We start from the raw sequence: 12156 nt of genomic DNA, 5'->3' as shown, positions 1-12156 counted from the left end.
AAATCGATATTTCTGTAGATTAACAGTGGTAAACACTGCCAGTTTTTCTCACTGTTTTCAAAAACTATGATTAACTAAAACTTCTGAAATTCTTCATGCAATAAGAAGCTTTCTTTTTTTAAACCTATCTGACACAGCACATTTGTGGACATCCTATTCCAGAAAGCAAAATCTATCTAACGTTGAGCAAATACAAACTTTTGTCAAATAAAAAAATAGTAGCAACTTTAAAAATAATGTAATATATAATTAAACACAAGTGTTATGTTAAAAGACTTTTATTTTGTTCATTTGCACTTTTAAAAATAAATCCTGACAAATTTTATTCTCTCTCTCCCATTCCCTCATCCTGATGTTTCTTATTTTGTGCTTAGGTAATTCACCTCAGGTCACATCTCTTCCATGATACCTGTGAAAGTTCTTCCTTCTGAAATTCAGTTATGCTTTAAAACTTTGTTTTTTTTTTTTAAATTTAATTTAATTTTATTATGTTATGTTAGTCACCATATAGTACATCATTAGTTTTTGATGTAGTGTTCCATGATAAAACTTCATTTTTATAAAGAAGTCTAAGATCCACTCTGTTTTTCCTATTATTTTCTCTCTATACCACCTTACAAGAGCATTTTTAACCTTTGAGATTGTTCCTATCTAGATAAAAAACATCTTTGTTTCCTTTCTGATTTTCGCTTTTGTATTTCTAACTTTCCACTTAATGACATTAGCCTCACATCATTACCCAGTGTTTTATTATTTTCTAATGCTGCCTTATTCTCTTTCTAATCCTTGCCTCCCTTTATGGAATCTAGGGTTTTCATTATGTGGATACAAGAAATATCTCTTTTTCTTCCTGCATTCTGATCCCCAAATCATTACTTAAATTAGTGTTTCTTTAAGTGTGGAGAGAAAACTGTACGCTTGAGACCACTTAGGAAAGAGTTCAGGAGATCAACAAAATAGAATTACCATAAGACTCAGCAATTTCATTCCCAGGTATATATTCAAGAGTAAGAAAAACCTACATGCATGCAGAAACTTGTACACAAATGTTCACAGCAGCATTATTCCTAACAGCCAAAGAGTGGACACAATCCAAGGTCCATCAACTGATTAATGGCTAAAAAAATGTAGTATATCCATACAATAGAATATTATTTGCCCATAATTATGTAGGAATAAAGTAGTGATACATGTTAAAAATTGAATAAACGTTAAAAACATTAAGCTACATGAAAGAAGCCAGTCACAAAAAACAACCTATTGTGTGATTCCATTTATATAAAATGTCTAGGGGCGCCTGGGTGGCTCAGTCAGTTAAGTGTCTGCCTTCAGCTCAGTTCATGATCCCAGATGGAGCCCTGCAACAGGCTCCCTGCTCAGGAGGGAGCTTGCTTTTCCCTCTCCTTCTGCCTGCTTCTCCTCCTGCTTGTGCTCACTCTCTCCCTCTCTCTCTCTGCCAAAAAAATAAAGAAAATATTTTTTTAAATAAAAAGTAAAAAAATAAAATGTCTAGAATTGGCAAATCTATACACAGAAATTAGATTAGTGGTTGTCTAGGGCTGGGAGGTATTGTAGGAGAATGCAGACTGGCTCCTAATGAGTTTGGGGTTTCTACTTGGGGTCATGAAAATGACCAAAAATTAGCCTCTCTCCCACACCTTATTCCCTAAAAAAGACTTGAAATTTCACCACTGCAGATGTATCCTTGTTAGGGTCTTGAAGGCCAGAGAGCCTTACAAATTCCTTATTATTGTAAAATTCCCTTGGGGAGTAAATAATGATTCTTAATTTTTTGAAGGATGGCTGGTTGCTGAGATGGGCAAGTGGGAAGCCAAAAGAAAGAAGTATTAAAAAAAAAAGTGAGAATTTAGCAAAGGCTCTATTTGATTACTTCCTAGATGAGCCAGACTAGACAAACTCATTTATTTGAATCTATGATCTTTAAAATCTCAGCAATGGAAAAGAGAAAAATGCACACACTCAGAAAGAATTTACTTCCTAGTTCAAAGTGAGAAGTTGATGTATAAATAATTGAATGCCCAAAGGAAAAACCAAACAAATGGGCAAACAAAATAAACACTGACAGACCTGCATGATCACAGGCACTAGCTTCCATTTTGGTTTTCTTCCTGCTCATACAGGAGTATTATTATTTGAATTCTCAGAAGTTTTTAAAAATAAGTAGCCTACAATCATTTCCTCTCTTTTTTGGCCATAGAGAATTAGGAATGCAGACAGAAATACCAATTATATTTATTGGGAAAAACAAACAAACACACTTTTCTCTGGTTTGTAAAGAAATACTATGAAAGAACTTCTAGAACGATCTTTTGTTTTCACTTATACTTGTGGTGGTCAAGGAAGGATGCTTGTCACATCCTCCTGTTTGAGGATCAGAATTGGCTGGTATAACTAGAGTCCAGAGATGGCCTTCTGCTGAGGCCATGGGCCTCCAGCCTGCTCTAATCAACTACTAACTATGGCAACAGGACCAGGGTCCAGCCATTTCCGTTTGGTGGCAGATGCTAACAGGCAATTTTGCGAGGGACCATGCCAACACTGCCAGCACTCTGGGGCTCTTCCTACTCAATCCCCTTCTTCCCCCTGATGCCCTCCTCGGGTATCAGACCTCCTCTTCCTCTTTCATCCCTGTATCCTTCAGAGGCATTCTGTCCAGTAAGTCTTTCAAATGTCTAATTCCATCCTAACCTCTGCTTCTTAGAGTACCTAAACAGACATATCACTCATGAAAAAAAAAGCATAAATTTCTTCCTTTTTTCTTATTTTTTTTGTTTTGGTAAAACATTATAAAATCAATGATTAAAATAATGTGTAGAAACACTTATGTTCCTCAAGTAGTAACTTGACACATATCACATATTTGTAGCAGATATATGCGTTTTAAAATTTATTTTAAAATTTGGCTGGTTTTTTCAACTTAAGAGCATTTTAGATATGGAAAATACTTTCTAAAAAATACATAGAGAAATCATATTTAACCTACATATTTGTAGAGTTATCTACATTATTTCCAGTGTCAAAACATTATGTTCTTTTAGTCTACTGATTTTAATGTAGCAAAATTAATGTAAGAAGAAAGCACAAGGTGTCAGTGATAAATAGCCACAGCATTAAGACAATTCTTGCAAGTCAAAGAGTTTTTATAATTCCATGATTTTTCTTCTTTGAAAAACTACTTAGTTCTATCTTAAATCTGAATATTCCCAACGCAAGCCATTCAGAGAGCCAGAAAAAAGCAAAGGCATATAGAATATCACAATAACTCTACTTAGCCCAAATCCTAGGTCTAAGCAAATTTTACTTCTAGAGATATATAAAGGTCTTTGGAATTTGGGGCTATGTAATGAATACTTTCCTTTCTCCAACAGAGAAACGGTTTCTGATGAAGTTAATGTATCCAATTTCATTGTGCAATTCCCTTCCTCTTCTTTGCCCTTTTCTTTTATGCATATAATTGTAAAACAAACTAATACAACCAAAAGCACTTTGGGAATTGGACTGAAAAAGAAATGTGTCTCTCCTTATTAATGTTCTCATAATGGAAAGAAATGCTTTTTAAAAAAATGTACTTTTTTTAAAGTGGGGGATGAATTTGCATAGAATAGCAAATATTGATCTAAATATTTACATGGGCAAGTAGTTGTTTTTGTACCAACAAATCCTTTTTAAGAAATTAATAACTGAGCAAGTTTCTAGGTTAACTCACTACAATTAAGGATGGGCCAACCCTCTGAAGTTGAAAAAGAGAAAAACAATATAATGTTTTATATAATATAATAACATCATAATATTGAACCAGGGTAAAACAGTAGAAGCACAAAAGAAAAAAATTGCATATATATGTACCAAAATTAATTGGTGGGTTTGGAAGCAATAAAAGAAAAATGAATTCTAATTGTTACATAATTAGCCAACCCAAATCAAATAAAATATTAACAATTTACAGGAATCTCTAAGGTTCTAAGTTGTGATTTCCTCATTTCTCATTCTGAAGTTTAATAAATTGTTAGTTGGTCAAAAAAAGTTGTCTCTTGCCATTTGCAATAGCACGTTCTGCATGGAGCACTGGGTGTTGTGCGCAAACAATGAATCATGGAACACTACATCAAAAACTAATCATGTATGGTGATTAACATAATAATAAAAAAAGAAAGATCTATGTTTATGAAAAATGTACTCCCTAATTTCATACTAAACTTAAATGCAGATGCCTGATTTTTAAATTTATTTGTGCTATCTATATATACCTAATAGTTGAAATCTTTGTAATAAAGGCAAAATTTCCTTAAAAAAAAAATCAAAGAGATGCATATTACACAAAAGGTGGGGAACTCAAGTATTCCAACATTAATAACAATGTTCAGCACTATGTAAATGTAGATGATGGTTAACTTTCATTTTATTTGTAAAAAGACAATAAGTAGTTTATCTCCTAACCCCCTCCAACCTCAGTATAGTTGGACCAGGAGTATAGTTTGGATGGAACAAAGAACAGGAGGAGATTACAGTTAGGCCATACTTTCAAGCTGGAAGTACATCTACTCAGAGGTTCTATGTGAACTAGTGTTTTTAAAAGACATTTTATTTTATAGCAGCTGCTTTGCTTTGAGTCAGTGTCCCCCACTTGTCTATTTCTGAGTGGCACTGTGGTCCCCAAATCAGAGACTGATTGGAATTTTAGTTTACAAGAGCTGGTTTTAAATCAGTAGACTCCTGACCCTTGTTATACCCCATGGGTGATACAGCAAAAAGAGTGTCTGGCAAAGACTTGAGAGATTTGGGAACTGAGTCAGATACCATCCAAGAAAACCAAGAGAGGATGCAGGGAGACATGAAAGTGAGGGGGTTAGGTCACGGTCGTGTTGATTCTGGAGGAGGGATGACTGACAGGTCGCTGCACAGACAGACACTGTCAGTTTATTATGCACAGGTCAGAACTAAGTTTTAGGCAGACACTGCCAAATGGACCCCACCGTGTAGAAGGGGAAGGAGGAAGTGTGGAACAGGGAAAGGGTAAGCTCTAGGCTTTCTGTCAGGCAGACTGGTGTTATCCTTGGCTCCTGTTTGTATATCACAACCCCCATCCCGCCGGTGGGCAAGTCCTGTTGATCAGGACTTGATCATTTCCCACTCCCTCCGCTGCTACCTCCCAGTCTCTACCTTCCTTTATCTGGATTACTGCAATAGTCTCCACTGTGTGCCCTCATTTGATTATACTCTTTTCTGAAAACAGCATCCGAGAGATCATTTTAAAATTTAAATTAGATTATGCCACCCCCCTGGTCCAATCTTCCAACGCCTTCCCATTTCACTCAGATAAGACTGCCCCCATTCCTAAAGCCAAGCCGGTCTCCTTTCCACAAGCACCACACGCGCTCACCACCCATACACGTGCCTGCACTTACTTTCCCCTCTACCAGGGATGCTCTTCTCCCTGATCTCCTCACCTCCTTGAGCTCGTTGTCCTAATGTCATCTTGTCAACGGGGGCTTCCTCTGGCCAACTCACAGCAAGAGGCAATTCTCAACACCCCTCCCCTAAGGACTTCCCATCCTTTCCCGGATTTATTGACTCCACAATATACTCATTTTACCAGTTTGTTATTTTGACTGGAATGTAACCTTTTGAGAGCCAAGTATTCTTTCTAACTTGTTCACCGTTCTAGTATGAATAATAATGCCAGGTTTTAGTAAATATTCACCAAACAAAATTATCTAAATCCTGTCTCTACTACTTATTATTAGTCATACATGTAGTACACTTAGATAAAAACCTGCACCTGATATAATAAAAATTATTTTATCTTCCAAGACCCTGGGAAGTTATACCTCTCAGATATGACAATGGAATATCGTATGCTGCACAATCAGTATCCCTTACCTAAATGTTTTGGGGGTGAGGGGCATATGGCAGAAGCTGACAATCTATGTGGGAATAAAAAGTCCTGTAGCCCCTTGTGCATGTAACTGTTAAATATATCCATAAGGGACCACTGATTAATTTATTCAATGAATAAATAGACAATGAGAACCTATTATGTGTCAGACATTTTTTTTCTAAATATTTGAGATACGTTAGAAAACAAAAAACAAAAACCTGGCCTTCTTTGTGCTCACATTCTAGTGGAGCTTCCAGCAAGAAACAATCCATATAGTAAATAACGAAGGATGTAATATGTCAGAGCATGAGTAAGTGCTGTGGCAGGGGAGGGAAGAAAGTGGAGCCGGAGGGCATGGGGAGTGGGGAAGGGGCGGTGCGCTGGAGTAGGGGGCAAGGACCCAGTGGTCCCCCTGGAGAAGGTGAGGGCTGGGCCGAGTCTCTAAGAAGAACTACATGAAAAGTCAAAAAACAAACTGCAAATCCACAAAGAACGGAAGGGTCTAGAAACAGAAACACAGGGGCAGAAACAACCCCATGGGTGGTTGTTGGGTGAAGCAGGAGGGGCAGGAGGGGATTTGGGGAGTTAGAGGGATGATCTTAGAGTTGGAGGCTGGTGACGGCTGCACCGCTGTATACATTTACTAAAACTCACTGAACTGTACACTGGAAATAGGTGATTTTAACATTTGTAAGTTTTATCTTAGTAAAGGTATTGAAAAGAGAGAGAGGGGATAAAGGAAGTAACATTAGAAATTATAAAATAAGCATGTAGAAGACTTGGAAATTGTAATTAGGAAACTGTAAAAGCAGTTTCTGGTATTACTTCGTCTGTACATTAAACCAGATGTCTGATTATAATTTTATGTGATGTCTTGAATCCAGGATCTATAAAACCCTACAATGGGTAATTCTGTGTGTCAACGTGGATAGGCTATAGTGCCCAGTTATTCAATCAAACATGACTCCAGGTGTTGCTGTGCAGGTATTTTGCAGATATGGATAACGTCTCAATCAACCAACTTTAAGTAAAGGAGACTATCCTTGACAATGTGAGCCTCATCCAACTGGATGAAAGGTCTTATGCGCAGAACAGAGGTTTCCCCAGATGGAGCTCAGAGTAGCTATAAAATTAGTAAGAGAATCATACAAATAACATAAAATGACAACTTTATAAAGGTGAGACCAATGTTGCTGTGGAAGCAAAAACTATAAATTCCATGAGGGACACAGATTATGTCTTCTTTTTTGTCATGGTATATGGCCAGCGTCTAGCATAAAACCTGGCTTATACTAGGGGCTCTATAATCTCTTTGGATATAAATGAATGAACTTAGATCCCAGTTTTATAACAGAAAAGATAAATAAAACCATCAAAGTATGTTTGGAAGGGAAGTCCTTCTTGAGAGCAGCCACCCCCTTCCAGGAAGACTGGCTCTAGAACTTTCTTACCTCTTCTCTTCAGCCCACAGCTCCTTCTCCTTTCAAATGAAAGCAACGGGGTAATAATAATAAAAAAATACCATCCCTGAAAAAATTGAGACATTTACAAATCCTTCTATTCTCTCATGACCACGGGCTCTGGCCTGTATCAGAAAGCCTATTACCAGGTAAACAGCCAATAAATAAATTTACTTTGATTATTAAAATTAACGAAGTCTTATCAAAAGTAATTCCAGTTGGGTGGTAGAGGAAACAAAAATTAAAGCAACCAAAATAACTCTTCCTGAGGAAACATCCCAAATAAATAATCTCTTTCTTTTTCTGTTTATTCCCAAGAAAGAACAAGACAAAAGAATTTCTGGTGCTTAAATATCTGATCACAAGTGTTCCAGAGGAGAACTAAGACCTTTTCCGGGATTAGCAGGGCGCAAGCATGGAGAAATAAAGCTCCACGCTGGTAGGAAAGAGCAGGAAAGAATAGAAGCTACATGACCAGGACTTTACTTCAAAAGAAACAAAGTGTGTACACATTCAGAAGTCTGTAATTGAATACACGAGGCCAACAAGCCTTTAGTTAAGGCTTTCACCCGGTAAGAAAACAATTTATTTTTTACCAAGGAGGAAGGAATGTTTTGATTAGTGAAGAAGTTGGTCAGATACTTTAGGTGAGCACATGGTCTGAAATCTTACATCTTCCTTGAAAGGGGCGGTCCTTGATGAGTTTAATAAAGACTCCATGTGGATTGGAAAGGGAGTCAGCACTTAGCATCCCCTGGAATCAGACCCTGGGTTTAACAGGTTATGCTGGCAGTGCTCACAACCATTATTTAAAATTCTACTGCCTTTCAATGGATGAAGAAGATAAATTATTAAAATGATCTATCAACAAGTGAAGCCATGATCCCAAGCCGGGAGCGTGTTTTTCAAAGTCATATTTTAGGACAAGTCAATTTTCTTTCTACTCTACTAATGTTTCTTAAGATGTTTTTATTACAACATCTACAACTAACTTTAAATTTTTCAGCACAGACAATAGGAAGTGTGTGTGTGTGTTTAATTTACAATTTAGAGACAGCCAGCATTCTACTCGGAAAGCCGCATGCCAGAGGTGGTCACGGGCAGCCATTCCAGAAGCAGCTACTGCATTTCTGCTCTCTGTTCCTCTAATCAACTTACTAAATGCCAAACTGGGTTTTCTTTGGTGAAATGAGTGCTTTGTTAATCAGCATAAATGTTAGATAAATGTTAGGAAAGATATCTCAGTGCTGAAATTAAAGATACTAAGAATATGTAGTTTGACAAAACATCTTTTAGAGACACTCACAGCCTGTGTGTAGACAGGATAAGACCAGTGAGGCCAGTGACCTGAAGCCCTGGACATGGTTCTGGAATCTTGATCACTTAGTGATCCTGTGCCAGCCATCAGCTCGGGAGACTTTCTGTTCCTTGGCACTGGCTGAGTGTAGCTGAATCCTGCTTCTAAAATACTGTGAAAGCTGCCCAAAGAGAACGTTTTATTCAAGGTAGAGCAAGTCAGAGAGCTAGGACTTCACCGAGCTTACAGAACAGTTTGTATTAACTGCATTGTGCCTACTTGCTAATAAAAATGTTCATTTAATAAATGTCTGTACAAGCACCAGACCTTGGCCTGTGATTTCCTCTTACTGCTTCACAGTGGCTAAGCTACACAACAGCAGCTAATTCTCACTTATCTCACTTTTCGGTGACTGACGTCTTTCAGAAGAATCTGAAAGATGTGCATGCAAATTGGCTACGGTTGATCTATAATTCTATTCCTCAGATCATTTGTGCCAGAATAACTTGAAGCTTAGAATTCTTTCTTTTCCCAGCATTCTGCATTGAGTTCTAGGAGTGGGGGGCTGAGGATTCTGAAATGTAACAAGTTCCCCTGGTGATTCTCATATATTCCAAGGATTCAGCTAATGAAGATAAAACCAAAGAAGCATCCTGATCATCTGCTGACAGGATTTCCCAATGGCAGACCAAAGACCAAAAGGGAGAAAATATGCCCTAGACACTGGGTTTGAAAACCAAAATCTGTAAAACAGTAGTAAATAGCACACTATGAAGACTTCATATCCCATGAACTCTGTGCCTTAAATTTGTTGGTTATAGCTATGAGGCTACCCATGTAGATGGAAATAGACCAAAACTCGCCTTAGGCATTCAGCATGCTCATCGATGGCCAAAGATATTCCACTGCCATTTGGATGGGTAGCTATTATCAATAGCTTTCCAACTGACTACTGTGATCTATTTTCTATGACAGCAATGAAAACTGTTGGCCAAAAGCCCATCATATTAAATATATTTTTGCAGGAAAACCAGTTGGGTTACTGGGTTACTTTCTCTCACATCAATAAGCCCCAGTTTATTCACTTATAAGACATCTTGTCTGACTTTCACCCAACTCATCAAATATTTACTGAGAGCCTTTTTAGAAACATGTAATTTTTAACTTCCAATGAACACAGTGTAAGATTCAAGACAGAGAGGTCTAGCCCAGGTCTCTTGTCTCAGAGTTGTCACGCATCGTATCATGATGTACAGCGAGAAGCCCCCTGGCACAGGAGTCACAGGTCTTGAGTTCAGGTGCTGCCTACAAACTCAGCGGCAAGTCAGTGAAGCTCTGTGGGCTTCTAGTTCTCCTTTTAAGCAACTGGGAGTAAAATGCTTGGCCTTGCTTGCTTTTCTAAATTTACTAATTCATTCATATTTCTTGGTCATCTATATTCCAGGAATTTTTCTAAGACCAAGGAGGAGACAGCAGGGAACAAGATATACAAGATGACTGCTCTCAAATAGGCTTATTCTAATAATTAGAAATATATATAAATATACTGATATATAAACACTTAAATAAGCAATTAAGTGTGAATATTAATAAATATATTTTGAGAAGCAGATATATGTACACATATGTTTTTTAAAGTTTAACAAAGCCTTTCCTAAGAGTACAATATATTTTTTAGATCTCATATTGTGTGATTTTGGATGAAAAATTCAATAATCTAGTGAAAGACATACTGATTTAAACAACACACCTAGCACTTTAATAAAAAACTGTCCCTATATTTCATTAATGATAAAAAAATTCTGGCAGGATACATTTTTCAAATTAAAAAAAATATGCCCAGGTCCATGATAGAATACTTTTTCACATATAGTAGAATTTGTTGTTTTAAGAGAACCTTCTTTTTCACTTATTTTTTCGTTACTTAAGAACTAAGACATGTGTGATAAGATGGCTTTCCTGTAAGGCAACCTGTGGTAGGTAGCCTCGAAGATTTCCTCAATGCATGTCTCCTCATGTAATCCCTTTCTTTTAAGTGTGGTCTGGATTTAGGGACTCGATTCTACCAAACTGTGTATAACTGAAGTGATGGGATGTCACTTCCAAGACGAGATTATAAAAAATCTTCAGCTTCCATCGTGGAAACTTTCTCTCTTGTTTACTGGTTTTCCCCTCCTCTCTGCTCCTCTCCCCTGATCTCTCTCAGCCTAATCACGCATGAGAGAGGTGGTTTGAAGAAAACAGGCCTGGAAAATCAGAGCCACATGGAGGAGAATCGAGGCACCCCAGAGAACAACCAGCAGCACGGTCAACTGAGCGAGTGCACCTTCCTAGAAACATACACACAGCCCAGTGCAGGCTGCAGATAATGCAGTCACAGTCAAGTGCTCATGAGGTAGAATAACCTCATGAGGGACCTTGAGTCAGAATCAGCCAGCTAAACTACTCCTGAACTCATGATCTAGAATAACTGTGAGACAGGGGGGCCTGGCTGGCTCAGATGGTGGAGCATGTGACTCCTGATCTCGGGGTTGTGAGTTCAAGCCCCAAGTTGGGTGGGGATGCTACTCAAAAAAAACCAGGACTAGAATAACTATGAGGCAATGTTTGTTGTTCTAAGCCACTAAGGTTTGGAGTAATTAATTACAGAGCAATAGGTGACCCAAGGATCTGACTCTTGAGGATAGTATTACAAATATGAATGCATTCAGAATCTCATGCTTTATACTTTGAATATTTGAATTAAACTAGAAGAATATGGTGACATTATAAGAATACCTTTATCATGAAGAAGCATAAATTTGCCACTCTTTTTTAGCTCATGGAATAAGAGTTTGGTGTCTTCCCTGAGATCTGCTGAGTCTCCTGAATCAAATATAAATACTTCATAATCAAACTTCATTGAAACTGTTTCTAACAATGTACTAGTTAACCAATAAAAAATGGTAGTCTTACCTCCAAAAAAGTACTTCTCGCCAGTTTTAACTTGAAGAGGACTATTAGTTCGAACAGCTGAAGCCTCGTCTCCATCGATGGTGAGAATGGCAAAATTTTCCTTAGCCAGGAAACGAACCTCATGCCACTGTCCGTCATTCAACCCAGAACCTGTTAAGTAAAAAAAGTCATCTTCTAAAGATGGTACAATTTAACACAATTTTCAGTACCAACAAGGTCAGAAATTTGTTGATAAAGATTAGCATATTTTCATCTAGAAAAATTCAGTACTACTTGCAATTGGTATCATGTTTCTTTAATATCAGAAGTGGTTCTAACCTCCATTTGACAGATAAGGCATAACAGAACCCAATAAAGTAGAGGAATAGTTATTAATGTGCCATTGGTATACCTGGGAAAATGAATGGAGTGAATAAAGCTGTTTGGGAGGTGATGATGAACTATTTTAATTTAATTACTTATTTTATGATTAGGTTTATTAGAAGTCATTCTCTGATAACAAAATGGATTTATGACTTTTATCTAACATCTCTCTCTGTTTTTAA

At 37.4% G+C, this 12156-nt stretch overlaps 1 protein-coding gene across 1 annotated transcript in view; it reads right to left on the bottom strand.

The window, feature by feature from the left end:
• CNTNAP2 (contactin associated protein 2) overlaps positions 1-12156 on the bottom strand; it is a 1342199-nt gene that overhangs the window by 866360 nt on the left and 463683 nt on the right. The window contains exon 9 of the mRNA XM_044920022.1: positions 11612-11761. Coding sequence (XP_044775957.1) covers positions 11612-11761 — 150 coding nt within the window. The remainder of the gene's footprint in view (positions 1-11611; positions 11762-12156) is intronic.

This window comes from Neomonachus schauinslandi, chromosome 12, assembly GCF_002201575.2.
Source record: "Neomonachus schauinslandi chromosome 12, ASM220157v2, whole genome shotgun sequence".
Classification (NCBI taxonomy): domain Eukaryota; kingdom Metazoa; phylum Chordata; class Mammalia; order Carnivora; family Phocidae; genus Neomonachus; species Neomonachus schauinslandi.
This window is presented reverse-complemented; position numbering and strand designations above follow the sequence as displayed.